General features: G+C 43.7%; 1 protein-coding gene across 1 annotated transcript in view; it reads left to right on the forward strand.

Annotated features, from left to right (window-relative positions):
- Positions 1 to 10360, forward strand: part of LOC126176773 (troponin C, isoallergen Bla g 6.0101-like) — a 57274-nt gene extending 46914 nt beyond the window's left edge. The window contains exon 6 of the mRNA XM_049923942.1: positions 10106 to 10360. Coding sequence (XP_049779899.1) covers positions 10106 to 10134 — 29 coding nt within the window. The 3' untranslated portion in view covers positions 10135 to 10360. The remainder of the gene's footprint in view (positions 1 to 10105) is intronic.
- Positions 10361 to 15308: the final 4948 nt, after the last annotated feature.

The following is a 15308-nucleotide window of genomic DNA, read 5'->3' on the forward strand; positions in this document are numbered from 1 at the left end:
TAAACAGTTTTTTTGTTATCTCCATTTTACAGTCACCCCGTTTTTTTTTTTTTTGTCTTTCATGCTGTTCCCCTTTTTTTATATCTATGTTCACCTTATTCTCTCCTTTGCTGTTTTTCAATGTCTTCTATTGTTTTGTTCTGTCTTTTGGCTGAAGAGCAGCGCCTATGCTGCTGCCAGCCTGCCCCGATGGGGAACTGAAACACAATAAAGGAAAAAAAAAAGAGAGAGAGAATCAGATGCGCCAGCAGTCACAGCATGTTGAAGTTACCCGGAAAGGCGCTTTTAGTCAAGCTGTATTATCAGAATGGGGAATGTGCTAGTTCAGCGTTACGATCCTATCGCCATAGGAAGGGGATTCGAACAAATGCAGCTGTGGCGAGAAAGATTTCGAAGTTCGAATCCACGGGTTGTTTAGACGATAGACCCCGTAGTGGTCGTAATGCTGCTGACACAATTCAGGAGGAAATGGAGACTGTAGCGGGTTCGTCTATGCACCCGGGGAAGTCAGCGCTCGTGCAGTCGCACGTCGCACCGGCATTCCACACACTATTGTGTGTGTCCGCCGCTCGTGGTCTCGCGGTAGCGTTCTCGCTTCCCGAGCACGGGGTCCCGGGTTCGATTCCCGGCGGGGTCAGGAATTTTCACCTGCCTCGAGATGACTGGGTGTTTGTGTTGTCCTCATCATTTCATCATCATCCAGGAAAGTGGCGAAATTGGACTGAGCAAAGATTGGATAATTGTACGGGCGCTGATAACCACGCAGTTGAGCGCCCCGCAAACTAAACATCATCATCATCACACACTATTGTTTGGTTGGCACTTAGGCGCACCCTCCGATGCTATCTGTACAAAATCCATCGGCATCATGAACTGTTACCTGGCGATTCAGTGAAGCGGAGGGCATTTGCGATGTGGGCGTTTCAAAAGATGGTGGAAGATGACGATTGGTTGAGTAACGTGTTGTCGACCGCCGAAGCTCATTTCACTCTCCGAGAGTCCGTCAACGCCCACAACTGCAGAATTTGGGCTACCGAAAATCCTAGAACTGTTCTGGAAACTCCATTGCACGACGATAAAGTCACGGTATGGGTTGGATTTACCACATCTACCGTTATCGAGCCTGTTTTCTTCGAGGAAATACGTGATTCGTGTTTTGTAACTGCTACCGTGACGGGTGAGAGGTACGCCGAAATGTTAACAGAATCGCATCATTCCCAGCCTGGATGATAGGATGATAAACACCTGCTGGAACGTACGATGTTTATGCAGGACGGCGCTCCACCCCATATTCCTGGACGCGTGAAAGATCTCTTGCGCGCGTCGTTTGGTGATGATCGTGTGCTCAGCCGCCATTTTCGTCATGCTTGGCCTCCCAGGTCCCTAGACCTCGGTCCGTGCGATTATTGGCTTTGGGGTTACCTGAAGTCGGCAAGTGTATCGTGATCGTCCGACATCTCTACGGATGCTGAAAGACAACATCCGACTCCAATGCCTCATCATAACTCCAGACATGCTTTACAGTGCTGTTCACAGCATTATTCCTCGACTACAGCTATTGTTGAGGAATGATGGTGGACATATTGAGCATTTCCAGTAAAGAACATCATCTTTGCTTTGTCTTACTTTGTTATGCTAATTATTGCTATTCTGATAGATGAAGCGCCATCTGTCGGACATTTTTTGAAATTTTGTAATTTTTTTGGTTCTAATAAAACCCCATGTCATTCCAAGCATGTGTGTCAATTTGTACCTCTCTATCTACATTCGTCCGTGATTTATTCAGTTTTCACATTTATACTGACTTTTTGATGACCCGATACATTTGATGTCTTCATGACGTCAATTTTTAGTAGTTCATGAATAATTACACATTATATAATTATAGTATTCTTCAAGTAATATATAGGTGGTCGCGAACAGGCACACCGCTCTCTCTCTACACACACCTTCACTGCACAAAGGTTGACTCAAGAGTGTTCTATCGACAATGCTGCGCGCTTCTCTCCACGCTCCCTATGTATCAATGCGCGGGCTCTCCCGTAACAAAGAGCTTGCTACGGATACTTCACTGTCACCATCGATATGCAAAGAACTTAAATAAATTTTACAAAACATTTTTCTTACACACTATAATTGTTATTTACATATTTCTTAGCTTATAAATATTTTTCATGGCCTGTTTGATTTTCTATTGACGTATTTCACCATGCGCTTAGCTCCAACTACCATTTCGCGTTCAAATTCTGTTAATTCCTGTGTGCGGTCATAATCGCGTCGGAAACGGTTTCACACGAATCACCCGAGTACAAATGACAACTTCGCCAGTGCATTGCTCTTTTATACATTGTGCACGCGATACTATCGCTATCTGTATATGTGCATATCGCTGTCCCATGATTTTTCTCACCTCAGTGTATTCTGTCCCATTTTCCCTTAGCACTGTTTCCCCTTTCTGTGTCTCATGACCAATAAATTTAACGATGTTGACACGAAGTCGTCTTGGGTACGAGTAAAAGCATTTTCCGCGATGGGTTTCCTGTGCAAGAGGACAACGCGCACTATTTTGAACTGACGCGTGGCTGTAAACAGTCCCTTGACCAAGTTGATTCTTGCTACACTCAGGTCTACAGCTGTCTTTGTCGAGTAATACTATAATTCGTTCATCATAAGAATAAACCTGATGTAGACAAACACAAACGCGATGATTGGTCAGAAGCCGCAGCAGATGTACTCTGGTGTTGTTACGCTCTTGGAAGTAGGTCCTACTTATGTATTAGATATCTTATTACTAAGTTACGTTAAATCAAAGTTTAAGATATTCAAATGTATTAATAGCAATCAACATTTTTCTTAATCACGTTTTAGCTACGTAGTTTTTATTTCAAAAATTGTCTACAGCGTTGTGCTGATCGTCGCTCTGTTAATGCGCAGTATGAAAATGGCTGAGGCTGCTTTCTATTCCGTAGGGAAATACATGCGTGGAACACGGTTGAAGAGTGCCGAGAACCATGCTATTCTTAACGTTTTTACATAAATATACGGAGATAATCGGCTTTGACGTTTTCCTCAGCGTTATACAGTATGTAACCAACGCAGTTCTTAAGAAATCGAGATGGAACGTGTAGCGCAGTCGGTAGCGTACTGATATGCGAAAAATACACCGTTTTCATTCGTTTGTTTAAATCTCTCTAAAATCAACTTTTTTCTTGTTCAATTCGAAATACCTACATCTCGTAATTATAAAACCTCATCATTTTTTATGAATTAAGCACGTCTTCTTGTATCTAATTACAAATTGGCGCGAAATTCTTGTTTCCATTTCAAATACAAATTCTTAATTATCGATTTTTATGAAAGGCTGTTCATAAAAGTTGTTTATATTAGGGAAACGTAACAATTTCATTTTTAAGGCAAAAATGAAAAACCAAATCCTCTTTATTTGGGCTATGTCCATCATTTTATACCAGAGAGGTAGATAAGTATCGTAGAAACATGAAAAGCAATCATTTTCACAGCATCGAGCACATCATACAAATGCAGCATTTTTACGTTTGCCACTGTACCATTACAGTATGAACCCAACAGACCTGATCTGGAGCCAACTTGCGAGATTTGGCCCGTGAAGTAACAAGACCGTGTTAAGCTGGCACACGTACTGGAACTAACGCACGCAGCTTTCTCATATGTCACTGCCGAATGCTGGTGGGCTACAGAACGGCTCGTCATAAAAGAAGAGTAGAAAATGCTGCGCCTGGTTGGCTTCGTGGATTCTATTGTTGATACGCTCGTTAGCAGCGTAGTAGGTGACACTTCCAGAACTGAAATGTATTTCTCGGATTCGAATAAGTAAGGAGCTATGAGATTACCAGACGACTGACTGTAAGTAATACCTTCAGTGGTTTCAATATTTAACTATACGGTGAAATCCTTCAATACTCTCTTATGTTACACACAGCTTATGCATAAAAATTACCCTGTGGTTAAGTAAGGAATTTTCATCAGTCTTGTTTTTAATTACAATAGTACATTAGCTAAAAACGATAACGTGTTGCGGTTTTCTTCTAAGGAGCGTATTGTGGGAGATTTGTAGTGTATTATTTCATTTTTGTATTGCTACTCTGCTCATCTCTTTTTACTTGTGAGCTGCAGCTGGCCACGTCACTGCAGGCTAGCTGTACCACAGAACAACAAGAAAAGAATAGCGCAACTCCCGTGTTAAAAGAGGGCAACACTGACCGATAGCAGCGCCTACGGTGGTATGGAGATGAACTAAAAAAGGATAAACATTGCGGGTTGCATCCCTCCTAGCTTATGTACGCTGCTCTTTTTTTTTTTTTTAATTTTCTTATCTCAGTTTTCTGGCCCTGCTATCTAATTTTGGCTGTTGTTGTTGTGGTCTTCAGTCCTGAGACTGGTTTGATGCAGCTCTCCATGCTACTCTATCCTGTGCAAGCTGCTTCATCTCCCAGTAACTACTGCAACCTACATCCTTCTGAATCTGCTTAGTGTATTGATCTCTTGGTCTCCCTCTACGATTTTTACCCTCCACGCTGCCCTCCAATGCTAAATTTGTGATCCCTCGATGCCTCAGAACATGTCCTACCAACCGATCCCTTCTTCTGGTCAAGTTGTGCCACAAACTTCTCTTCTCCCCAATCCTATTCAATACCTCCTCATTAGTTACGTGATCTACCCACCTTATCTTCAGCATTCTTCTGTAGCACCACATTTCGAAAGCTTCTATTCTCTTCTTGTCCAAACTAGTTATCGTCCATGTCTCACTTCCATACATGGCTACACTCCATACAAATACTTTCAGAAACGACTTTTTGGCTAGCATCATAATAAAATAATTTAAACACAGCTATAGCACACTGCAATACAGCAGTGACAACCTATTATTCACGAATATTTGTAGTCCAATTTAGCTGCAACAATTTCATTTAGTATCAGCTATTTAAGCTACAAGTTTGTTTCGACTTACTGTCAGTTTCAAGTCTTGCGTCTACTTTTTATGAGGCACAAAACATCCTGGAGCTCTTATATGTTGATAGAAATCGATATAAGTGTGTCAGTTTGCAAGTCTATTCTTGATGTTTGCGCCTGACAGTTGCTGCTCAAGAAAAGACCATAGAAGCAGCGTCTGTCAGACGCAAACGTCAAGAATAGACTTGCAAACTGACACACTTATATTGATTTCTATCAACATATAAGAGCTCCAGGATGTTTTGTGCCTCATAAAAACTAGACGCAAGACCTGAAACTGACAGTAAGCCGAAACAAACTTGTAGCTTAAATAGCTGAAGCTAAATAAAATTGTTGCATATAAATTGGACCACAAATATTCCTGAATAATGTCATACTTTGACATCTTATAAGCTGTGGAGTCAATGGAAGAAAAAAACTATTATTAAGAGAATAATCGGCAGTTAAAGAGGTTCAAATAAGAAATCTTTGTCACAGTGTTAATGAATGAAGAACTCTGAAATTTGTTACAACTATGTTTCAGGACTGTAATTTCTGAGTAATTGCCCAGGAAACGTGCACTACTGACCATTAACTTCTTAAAAAAGTTCCTACATCTTATAACTGTAAACGCTTCAACACAAAAAAGAAGACATCAATATTAAGTACCAAAAATAGGAAAGGTGGATAAAAACTGAAATGAAAACAAAACTTACTTTTTATTTGTTAAGCACACAATAAAAATTTCACTATGAGCAACAGTTTCACCTGATTCTCTACTGATTTTAACAATTTCACATGGAACACCTGCCACATGTTTTGGAAACTCACCCCTGTTTAGCCTACGCCTAGTTTTAGTCATAAAATCTTCCTCGAAAAAATGATCTTAACAAACAAACTAAGTAGCACAATTCACATCAGGTCACAGTTTACAAAGACTTTTCCGCTTCAGAAGCAATCCTTGAAATAGTTTTGGAAACCTGTTGAAATGCTTGTTCCTAACTTTCTCCGTCGAACCGACGTAATGTCCAGGTGAACAGCCAGGGAATTTACAGGAGTAAATAAATTATACACAACTGCAACCAATCACTTTTTCATTAATAATGCTTTATTACATTAACCGGTTTTCGAACCCTTTCAGGTTCATCTTCAGATGATTTCGGCAGAATCCGGCAAGTTACATCATTACTGGTAGTAGCATAATGCTGGGTGCTGGTTCTATGGCAGAAAGATGGGTCACACTTCAATGTATCGCCATGACTATATCTTATCTTTCGATATGGATGTAAATTTAGTTTTTACTTACTGCGACAGTATAGGCGGCTTTTTTCGTATCTGTCTGCCTCTAGTTTGATGTCCAGAACACTTTTACACGAACTATATTAGTTCACACTTTAATAGTGACACTTTACCAGCATCCAGCATTAAAGTGTGAACTAATATAGTTCGTGTAAAAGTGTTCTGGACATCAAAATGGAGGCAGACAGATACGAAAAAAGCCGCCTATACTGTCGCAGTAAGTAAAAACTAAATTTACATCCATATCGACAGATAAGCTATAGTTATGGCGATACATTAAAGTGTGACCCATCTTTCTGCCATAGAACCAGCACCCAGCATTATGCTACTACCAGTAATGATGTAACTTGCCGGATTCTGCCGAAATCATCTGAAGATGAACCTGAAAGTGTTCGAAAACCGGTTAATGTAATAAAGCATTATTATTGAAAAAGTGACTGGTTGCAGTTGTGTATAATTTATTTACATTAATATACAGTCACGGTTCTAAAATATCCGTAATGGATAAGCATAATTTACAGGAGTATTTCTACGTCAATTTGTTGTGTTGAATATTCTGAAAAACATAAAATTCTTCATCAAATAAAACTACTACTGACATATCAAAGTTACACTCCTGGAAATTGAAATAAGAACACCGTGAATTCATTGTCCCAGGAAGGGGAAACTTTATTGACACATTCCTGGGGTCAGATACATCACATGATCACACTGACAGAACCACAGGCACATAGACACAGGCAACAGAGCATGCACAATGTCGGCACTAGTACAGTGTATATCCACCTTTCGCAGCAATGCAGGCTGCTATTCTCCCATGGAGACGATCGTAGAGATGCTGGATGTAGTCCTGTGGAACGGCTTGCCATGCCATTTCCACCTGGTTCCTCAGTTGGACCAGCGTTCGTGCTGGACGTGCAGACCGCGTGAGACGACGCTTCATCCAGTCCCAAACATGCTCAATGGGGGACAGATCCGGAGATCTTGCTGGCCAGGGTAGTTGACTTACACCTTCTAGAGCACGTTGGGTGGCACGGGATACATGCGAACGTGCATTGTCCTGTTGGAACAGCAAGTTCCCTTGCCGGTCTAGGAATGGTAGAACGATGGGTTCGATGACGGTTTGAATGAACCGTGCACTATTCAGTGTCCCCTCGACGATCACCAGTGGTGTACGGCCAGTGTAGGAGATCGCTCCCCACACCATGATGCCGGGTGTTGGCCCTGTGTGCCTCGGTCGTATGCAGTCCTGATTGTGGCGCTCACCTGCACGGCGCCAAACACGCATACGACCATCATTGGCACCAAGGCAGAAGCAACTCTCATCGCTGAAGACGACACGTCTCCATTCGTCCCTCCATTCACGCCTGTCGCGACACCACTGGAGGCGGGCTGCACGATGTTGGGGCGTGAGCGGAAGACGGCCTAACGGTGTGCGGGACCGTAGCCCAGCTTCATGGAAACGGTTGCGAATGGTCCTCGCCGATACCCCAGGAGCAACAGTGTCCCTAATTTGCTGGGAAGTGGCGGTGCGGTCCCCTACGGCACTGCGTAGGATCCTACGGTCTTGGCGTGCATCCGTGCGTCGCTGCGGTCCGGTCCCAGGTCGACGGGCACGTGCACCTTCCGCCGACCACTGGCGACAACATCGATGTACTGTGGAGACCTCACTCCCCACGTGTTGAGCAATTCGGCGGTACGTCCACCCGGCCTCCCGCATGCCCACTATACGCCCTCGCTCAAAGTCCGTCAACTGCACATACGGTTCACGTCCACGCTGTCGCGGCATGCTACCAGTGTTAAAGACTGCGATGGAGCTCCGTATGCCACGGCAAACTGGCTGACACTGACGGCGGCGGTGCACAAATGCTGCGCAGCTAGCGCCATTCGACGGCCTACACCGCGGTTCCTGGTGTGTCCGCTGTGCCGTGCGTGTGATCATTGCTTGTACAGCCCTCTCGCAGTGTCCGGAGCAAGTATGGTGGGTCTGACACACCGGTGTCAATGTGTTCTTTTTTCCATTTCCAGGAGTGTATTTAAGTAAGCCAACAGAAATCACACAGCTTCATTCACGACAGAAGAGAATACATTTCATTTATAGGCTACGAGATTATTTACTGAAAATTAAATGTCTTACGTTAGGATTAATTGCGGACATTTTTTCTGCAGGGAATCTCTTCAGTTCCACAGTGAACTTTATGAAATTTAAAGTAATAAACCTGTTTATAATGAAGATGAGTAGTATGTAAATATGAAACATATACCAAGATGACTGTAACCGTGGACTTCAGTATAGAGCAAGACGATATAATATCAATAACCGCCATTGGACAGTTGTCATTGGTCAATTGCAGCTTCGTTTGACCCATAGCGCCTCTAGTGGTCTGGAAGGAACTACCTGGCTTGTTGCCTCTTCTCCCACATAGCTTTCACCCCCGTGAGCTGCACTGGCTGATCGGCCAGTGCTGTCCAAGTTAAATGCGCCGGTAAAACAGTTGTCCCGTAAGTCGATGTGCGCGTAACGCACAGCACAAAAATTACCATTATTATCTTACTTGACAGCACTCTAGGATAGCTTGGCTGCAGCCCCACGTGATACGGAAACCCATGTGAGGTTTGTAATGGTCCCCTAGTCGTAGATATTGCTAATTGCTATAATCGCACTATTTCACTCCCACATACGGAGCTTGTTAGTACTTGATGTTAGGTTGGCGCCATTAAAATGCATTGTGTTGTGGTAATCGCTGCTACTTGCTGGATCGCTGCTGTCTCTCGATGCTGATGCTGACTCTACATCTGGTTGTCTAGGGTTAAAAACATGAGGTCCCGTGTTTTTTATGTGCTTTTGATGATAAAGAACGAGCGAAACCAACAAATATGTAAACTTCAAATATTTATTACTCTGGTGGCCATCTTGATTCCACCGTCCACCAAAGACCATGACTCAACACAAAGTAGTACTTCCGTTACATGTTCTTTGCATTGTTTATCCACCTCAAACAATAACACACAAACACACTTTACCAAAGTGACATTCCGACTGCCTCCCGACCGTTCTTGCTGCTTGTATTTATAACTTTGTCAAAGAACTACTAAAAAGAGATATAGTTTACAAGTCACATGTACATCTGTTGTCATAATTTGTGCAGAAAAGTTATTAATTTGCATCGAGTGACATAATTTAACATGTTATTAAAATGACAGACAGATTTGTTGACTTGACAGGATAATTCTCTGTTACAAAAAGGCCGTTTTTTAGAAGTTTGTCAATTGACTTCTCTAATTTGCATAAATCAGTAAATAACATGAATTATTAAGAATTACATTGGCTTTAGTCTAAAATAGGATTGCTTAGGTGAATATTGAGTGAAAACGCTCCTAGTGAACAAATAGGTTTCACTGGGTGATTTTTATTTAAGGAGATCCAAAATACCTAAGTTGGCCACTATTTTTCGTACTTCATATTAATTATTTAAGATGAACTTAGTGTTTTTACATGATGACATTTGCTGTATCAGTGATCAAGTGATATAAAATTTTGTGTGGGTCAGTTATTCAGTATAATTTAATGGGTTGACTGTTTATGGATACATGTTATGCAATCATTGTTAACATACACAATACCTTTGCTATAATCATAAATACTCGTTAAACTGGTTGAATTTGGAGGGTATCGCATACTTCGGTACAGTAAAGCCTTAAATATGTTCCGTTACAGGTTCCAGCAATCGCGGAAGAATACGTAGTGCAATGTTCACATGAGGTTTAATCTCATGATGAACGGATTATGGTGGCGAGCGCGGCACTACTGCTCATGTTTTGTTGTGCCTTGTTGCAGAGTTCATGGAGGTGATGACCGGAGAGTAGGGGGTGTCGGAGGCGCTGCGGGCAGCGCCAATCACGTCACGCCACGTCACGACCCGCCCCGCCTACCAGTGGCACGGCCCCCTCCGCGTCGCTGCCGTCCTCTTCTCAACACTTGGTTTTGGACGTCATCCGAGCCTCTTAGCTACCTCTTCTGCGGTCACCAGGGTGCCCCGGTGTACAGCTGTATTACTCACAACATTGTTAAAATAAATTTTGTAAATTTAAATCGCTCTTGTTTTCATTTCTTGACCAAATTGGGTGAAGTTTCGGGCTTGGGTATTGCCACCAGTTTTTATTTGCAAAAAAAATTCTGGCAGATTATTTGGAGGACTCGACAAAAAATGGACATGTGTGTGCTGGGATAACACCGTAATCTAGTTAACGATACACATGGTGAACCAAAATTCCGCCGACAAAATTTCGGAGGTTATTCAGAGATGTTTTCTGATTATATTGCCTGACAAATAACGTGAAGCAGACAGAAGACATGGTCGGATGCCAATGTACACTACTGGCCATTAAAATTGCTACACCAAGAACAAATGCAGATGATAAACGAGTATTCATTGGACAAATATATTATACTAGAACTGACATGTGATTACATTTTCACGCAATTTGGGTGCATAAATACAGAGAAATCAGTACCCAGAACAACCACCTCTGGCTGTAATAACGGCCTTGATACGCCTATGCATTGAGTCAAACAGAGCTTGGATGGCGTGTACAGGTGCACCTGCCCATGTAGCTTCAACACGATACCACAGTTCAGTGTGACTGGCGTATTGTGACGATCCAGTTGCTCGGCCACCATTGACCAGACGTTTTCAATTGGTGAGAGATCTGGAGAATGTGCTGGCCAGGGCAGCACTCGAACATTTTCTGTATCCAGAAAGGCCCGTACAGGACCTGCAACATGCTGTCGTGCATTATCCTGCTGAAAAGTAGAGTTTCTCAGGGATCGAATGAAGGGTAGAGCCACGGGTCGTAAACACATCCGAAATGTAATGCCCACTCTTCAAAGTGCCGTCAGTGCGAACAAGAGGTGACCGAGACGTGTAACCAATGGCACCCCATACCATCACGCCGGGTGATACGCCAGTATGGCGATGACGAATACACGCTTCCAATGTGCGTTCACCGCGATGTCGCCAAACACGGATGCGACCATCATGATGCTGTAAACAGAACCTGGATTTATCCGAAAAAATGACGTTTTGCCATTCGTGCACTTAGGTTCGTCGTCGAGTACACCATCGCAGGCGCTCCTGTCTGTGATGCAGCGTCAAGGGTAACCGCAGCCATGGTCTCCGAGCTGATAGTCCATGCTGGTGCAAACGTCGTCGAACTGTTCGTGCAGATGGTTGTTGTCTTGCAAACATCGCCATCTGTTGACTCAGGGATCGAGACGTGGCTGCACGATCCGTTGCAGCCATACGGATAAGATGCCTGTCATCTCGACTGCTAGTGATACGAGGCCGTTGGGATCCATGACGGCGTTCCGTATTAGCCTCCTGAAGCCGCTGATTCCATATTCTGCTGACAGTCATTGGATGTCAAGCAGCAATGTTGCGATACCATAAATCGCAATCGCGGTAGGCTACAATCCGACCTTTATCAAAGTCGGAAACGTGATAGTACGCATTTCTCCTCCTTACAAGAGGCATCACAACAACGTTTCACCAGGCAACGCGGGTCAACTGCTGTTTTGTGTATGACAAATCGGTTGGAAACTTTCCTCATGTCAGCACGTTGTAGGCGTCGCGACCGGCGCCAACCTTGTGAGAATGCTCTGAAAAGAAAGCTAATCATTTGCATAACACAGCATCTTCTTCCTGTCGGTTAAAATTTTGCGTCTGTAGCACGTCATCTTCGTGGTGTAGCAATTTTAATGGCCAGTAGTGTAACTTTCTGCATGTACACTCCATCTGCGTTATATATAAAGGATCAGAGTTGCAACTGTCTGTGAAACATAGAACAGTGATCTGAATGTGTTAGTGTTGTTCTTGTTTAACGCTGGTATGAAACCTGGTAGGGCATATAAGGACTGCCGAGAGCGTCGGACTTTCAGGTCCACGTACCTGCGACATGCTGTGTGACAGAATATGACAGGAGCCGCATTGGTCTTGATTTGGAGGACTGGTCGAGACGTGCATGACGTTTTGTGGGACCTCTGGATGTGACAGTGGTCCGATGTTGTACTGCGCGGGAAATTTGAGGGCAGGTGGACTTCCGGTCGACCCCATCTGACCACCTCAAGAGACAATCGCCGTGCTGTGCACCAAGCAAGCACACCATAGCCATTTCACAGCTGCGCCTGTCGTCCGAGAACGAGTAAAGGAATCCCCGCAACATTCTCTGTCACCTCGCACCCTCGGTAGGAGATAAGCAGCAGCTGGACTAGGGAATTACCGTCCCATGTTGCCGTTAACACTACAAGACGAGCGGTTGCTTGTGGATTGGTGCCATGACAGAGAAGCATGGACTGCTGGTGAATGAGGTCGCACTGTGTTCAGCGCTGATTCGCCGTTCAGCACTATCCAGGACTAGAGATGGGCAAAACTGTTCTTTTCAGAGATCGGATCAGAACTGTTCACTCCCTGAAATGAATTAGCTCTTTTTCATGACTCACCACTCATTTACAATAGAAAATAAACGGAAGGCACATTGCCCTTTAAACTTGGTTTATTCCAGTACTATACCTGTATTTTGAACTTATTTGATCCTATTTTGAAGTAACACAGATAATGAGTAGGAATTTTGTATTGTTTATTGAAATTTCCACGATATGACAAAGTTTTTGATTATTGATTTATTTTGCACTATCGTGGTTTTTTGGGTGATCGGAAAATGTTGTAACTTGAGATTTACATTAACAATATATTTGGCTATAATGTATTAAAATTTCATTAACCTCGTACAAATACATCGCAAGCCATATATTTTTAAAGTGAACGTTTGCTTCCGAAGACGCCTAAAATCCCAAAATCCGTACCAGAATAAGAAAAAAAAATATAAATTTGACTGTAAAACGAAAGTGCTGCATATAGCCTTACGCAGAATAAAACAAGGAAAATATTGGTGTATCACATTTTGCGATACGTTTATCAGTTCGCTCGTAATTAAAGCGTAAATTCGAGTGTCCATAATAAAAATCCTATAGTAAGAGGAGTCGTCAGGAACCTAATCTGATCAGTTTAAACAAATAAAAATAAAATAAAGACAAATGATGTATACATAACATAATAATGTAATATACATAGCGGTATTACTACGAAGAACAATATCCAGTAGAGACGAACTCCGATGCAGAAGCGCTGAGTCGAGCAGGTCGAGCCGCGAGCTATATTACTGCATGAGCTGAGACCGCAGAGACCAGAGTGACACCTGAGTTGCTTTGCTCAACGCTCTGGCTAGAGTCGAGAACGGTGGGGTGAGCATTGAGCGGGCGAGTTCCGAGGGTGGGGGGAGCGGTGAACGGCCACCACTCACCCGCTCCTAGACAAATCGTCTGTTCCCTTGCGAGCAGGTTTTTGCAAGTAGTTCCTATGTTATCCGCTAGGTGGCTCTCTGTCCTGTTGCTCGCATCAACTGCCCAGAGGGCAGGACGTGCGACTGAAACGATCGCCGACAGAGTGCGATGCGAAGTTAAGCTGCGCCAGACACTGCACGCGGCAGACGACGCACAGAGACGGCACGGCATATGTGAAACACAAAATCCAATGGGGCACTGCACAATGCAGGCAGCCAAGGTAGAAGCAGGGCAGAGGCCGGCGCCGGCTGTGTTGTGTGGCGTGCACTGTGCTGTGACCAGCAGAGGCGCTGCTGATATGCTCCTTCTCTCTCTCTCTCTCTCTCTCTCTGCCATGGGAAACGTTTGGAGCTACCGTTCTTTTTTTCTGAATCACTGATTGTTCACTGCTTTGAAAGATTCAACTCTATGAATCAGTTCAAGAGCGGATCCCCCATCTCTATCCAGGACGATCATCATCGGTCGATATGACGGCGACCTGGAGAGAGATTTCATTCTTTTATAGAGGGGTACAGCGTGTTACTCCTGGCGTCATTCCGTGGGTAGCCATCGGTTATGACTTCAGATCACGGCTGGCAGTGACTGAGGTAACTTTGGCAATACAACGGTGCGTCATGAACATACTGTATGCTCTGATCTACACCTACATGATCCAATATTACTCCAACTGCAGTTCTGGCTACAACACTTCTCATTGCGAGAGATTCATCCTAGTATGAGACTGATGTAGTTTTTGCAGTGGAACAATTAGCTTTGAACTGTGGAATCTCCTCCACCAATGAAGCCCATTAGGGTCTTTATACTGCAGATTTGCCTGGATTTCGGACGTGATGAAAACTTGGAAGTTAAAATAGTATTTTCCAACACGCTGATGAATCCTTTCAACAGCAAATGTACAGGGTTATTACAAATGATTGAAGCGATTTCACAGCTCTACAATAACTTTATTATTTGAGATATTTTCAAAATGCTTTGCACACACGTACAAAAACTCAAAAGGTTTTTTTAGGCATTCACAAATGTTCGATATGTGCCCCTTTAGTGATTCGGCAGACATCAAGCAGATAATCAAGTTCCTCCCACACTCGGCGCAGCATGTCCCCATTGAGTTCGAAAGCATCGTTGATGCGAGCTCGCAGTACTGGCACGTTTCTTGGTAGAGGAGGTTTAAACACTGAATCTTTCACATAACCCCATCACTTCATCACTGAAAACAAGTTTCGCACTGAACGCATCCTCTTCCATGAGCTGTTGCAACCGCGCCGAAAATTCAAAGCGTTTCACTTTGTCATCTGGTGTCAGGGCTTGTAGCAATTGTAAACGGTAAGGCTTCTGCTTTAGCCTTTTCCGTAAGATTTTCCAAACCGTCGGCTGTGGTACGTTTAGCTCCCTGCTTGCTTTATTCGTCGACTTCCGCGGGCTACGCGTGAAACTTGCCCGCACGCGTTCAACCGTTTCTTCGCTCACTGCAGGCCGACCCGTTGATTTCCCCTTACAGTGGCATCCAGAAGCTTTAAACTGCGCATACCATCGCCGAATGGAGTTAGCAGTTGGTGGACCTTTGTTGAACTTCGTCATGAAGTGTCGTTGCACTGTTATGACTGACTGATGTGAGTGCATTTCAAGCACGACATACGCTTTC

The sequence above is a fragment of the Schistocerca cancellata genome, chromosome 3, assembly GCF_023864275.1.
Source record: "Schistocerca cancellata isolate TAMUIC-IGC-003103 chromosome 3, iqSchCanc2.1, whole genome shotgun sequence".
NCBI classification, from domain to species: domain Eukaryota; kingdom Metazoa; phylum Arthropoda; class Insecta; order Orthoptera; family Acrididae; genus Schistocerca; species Schistocerca cancellata.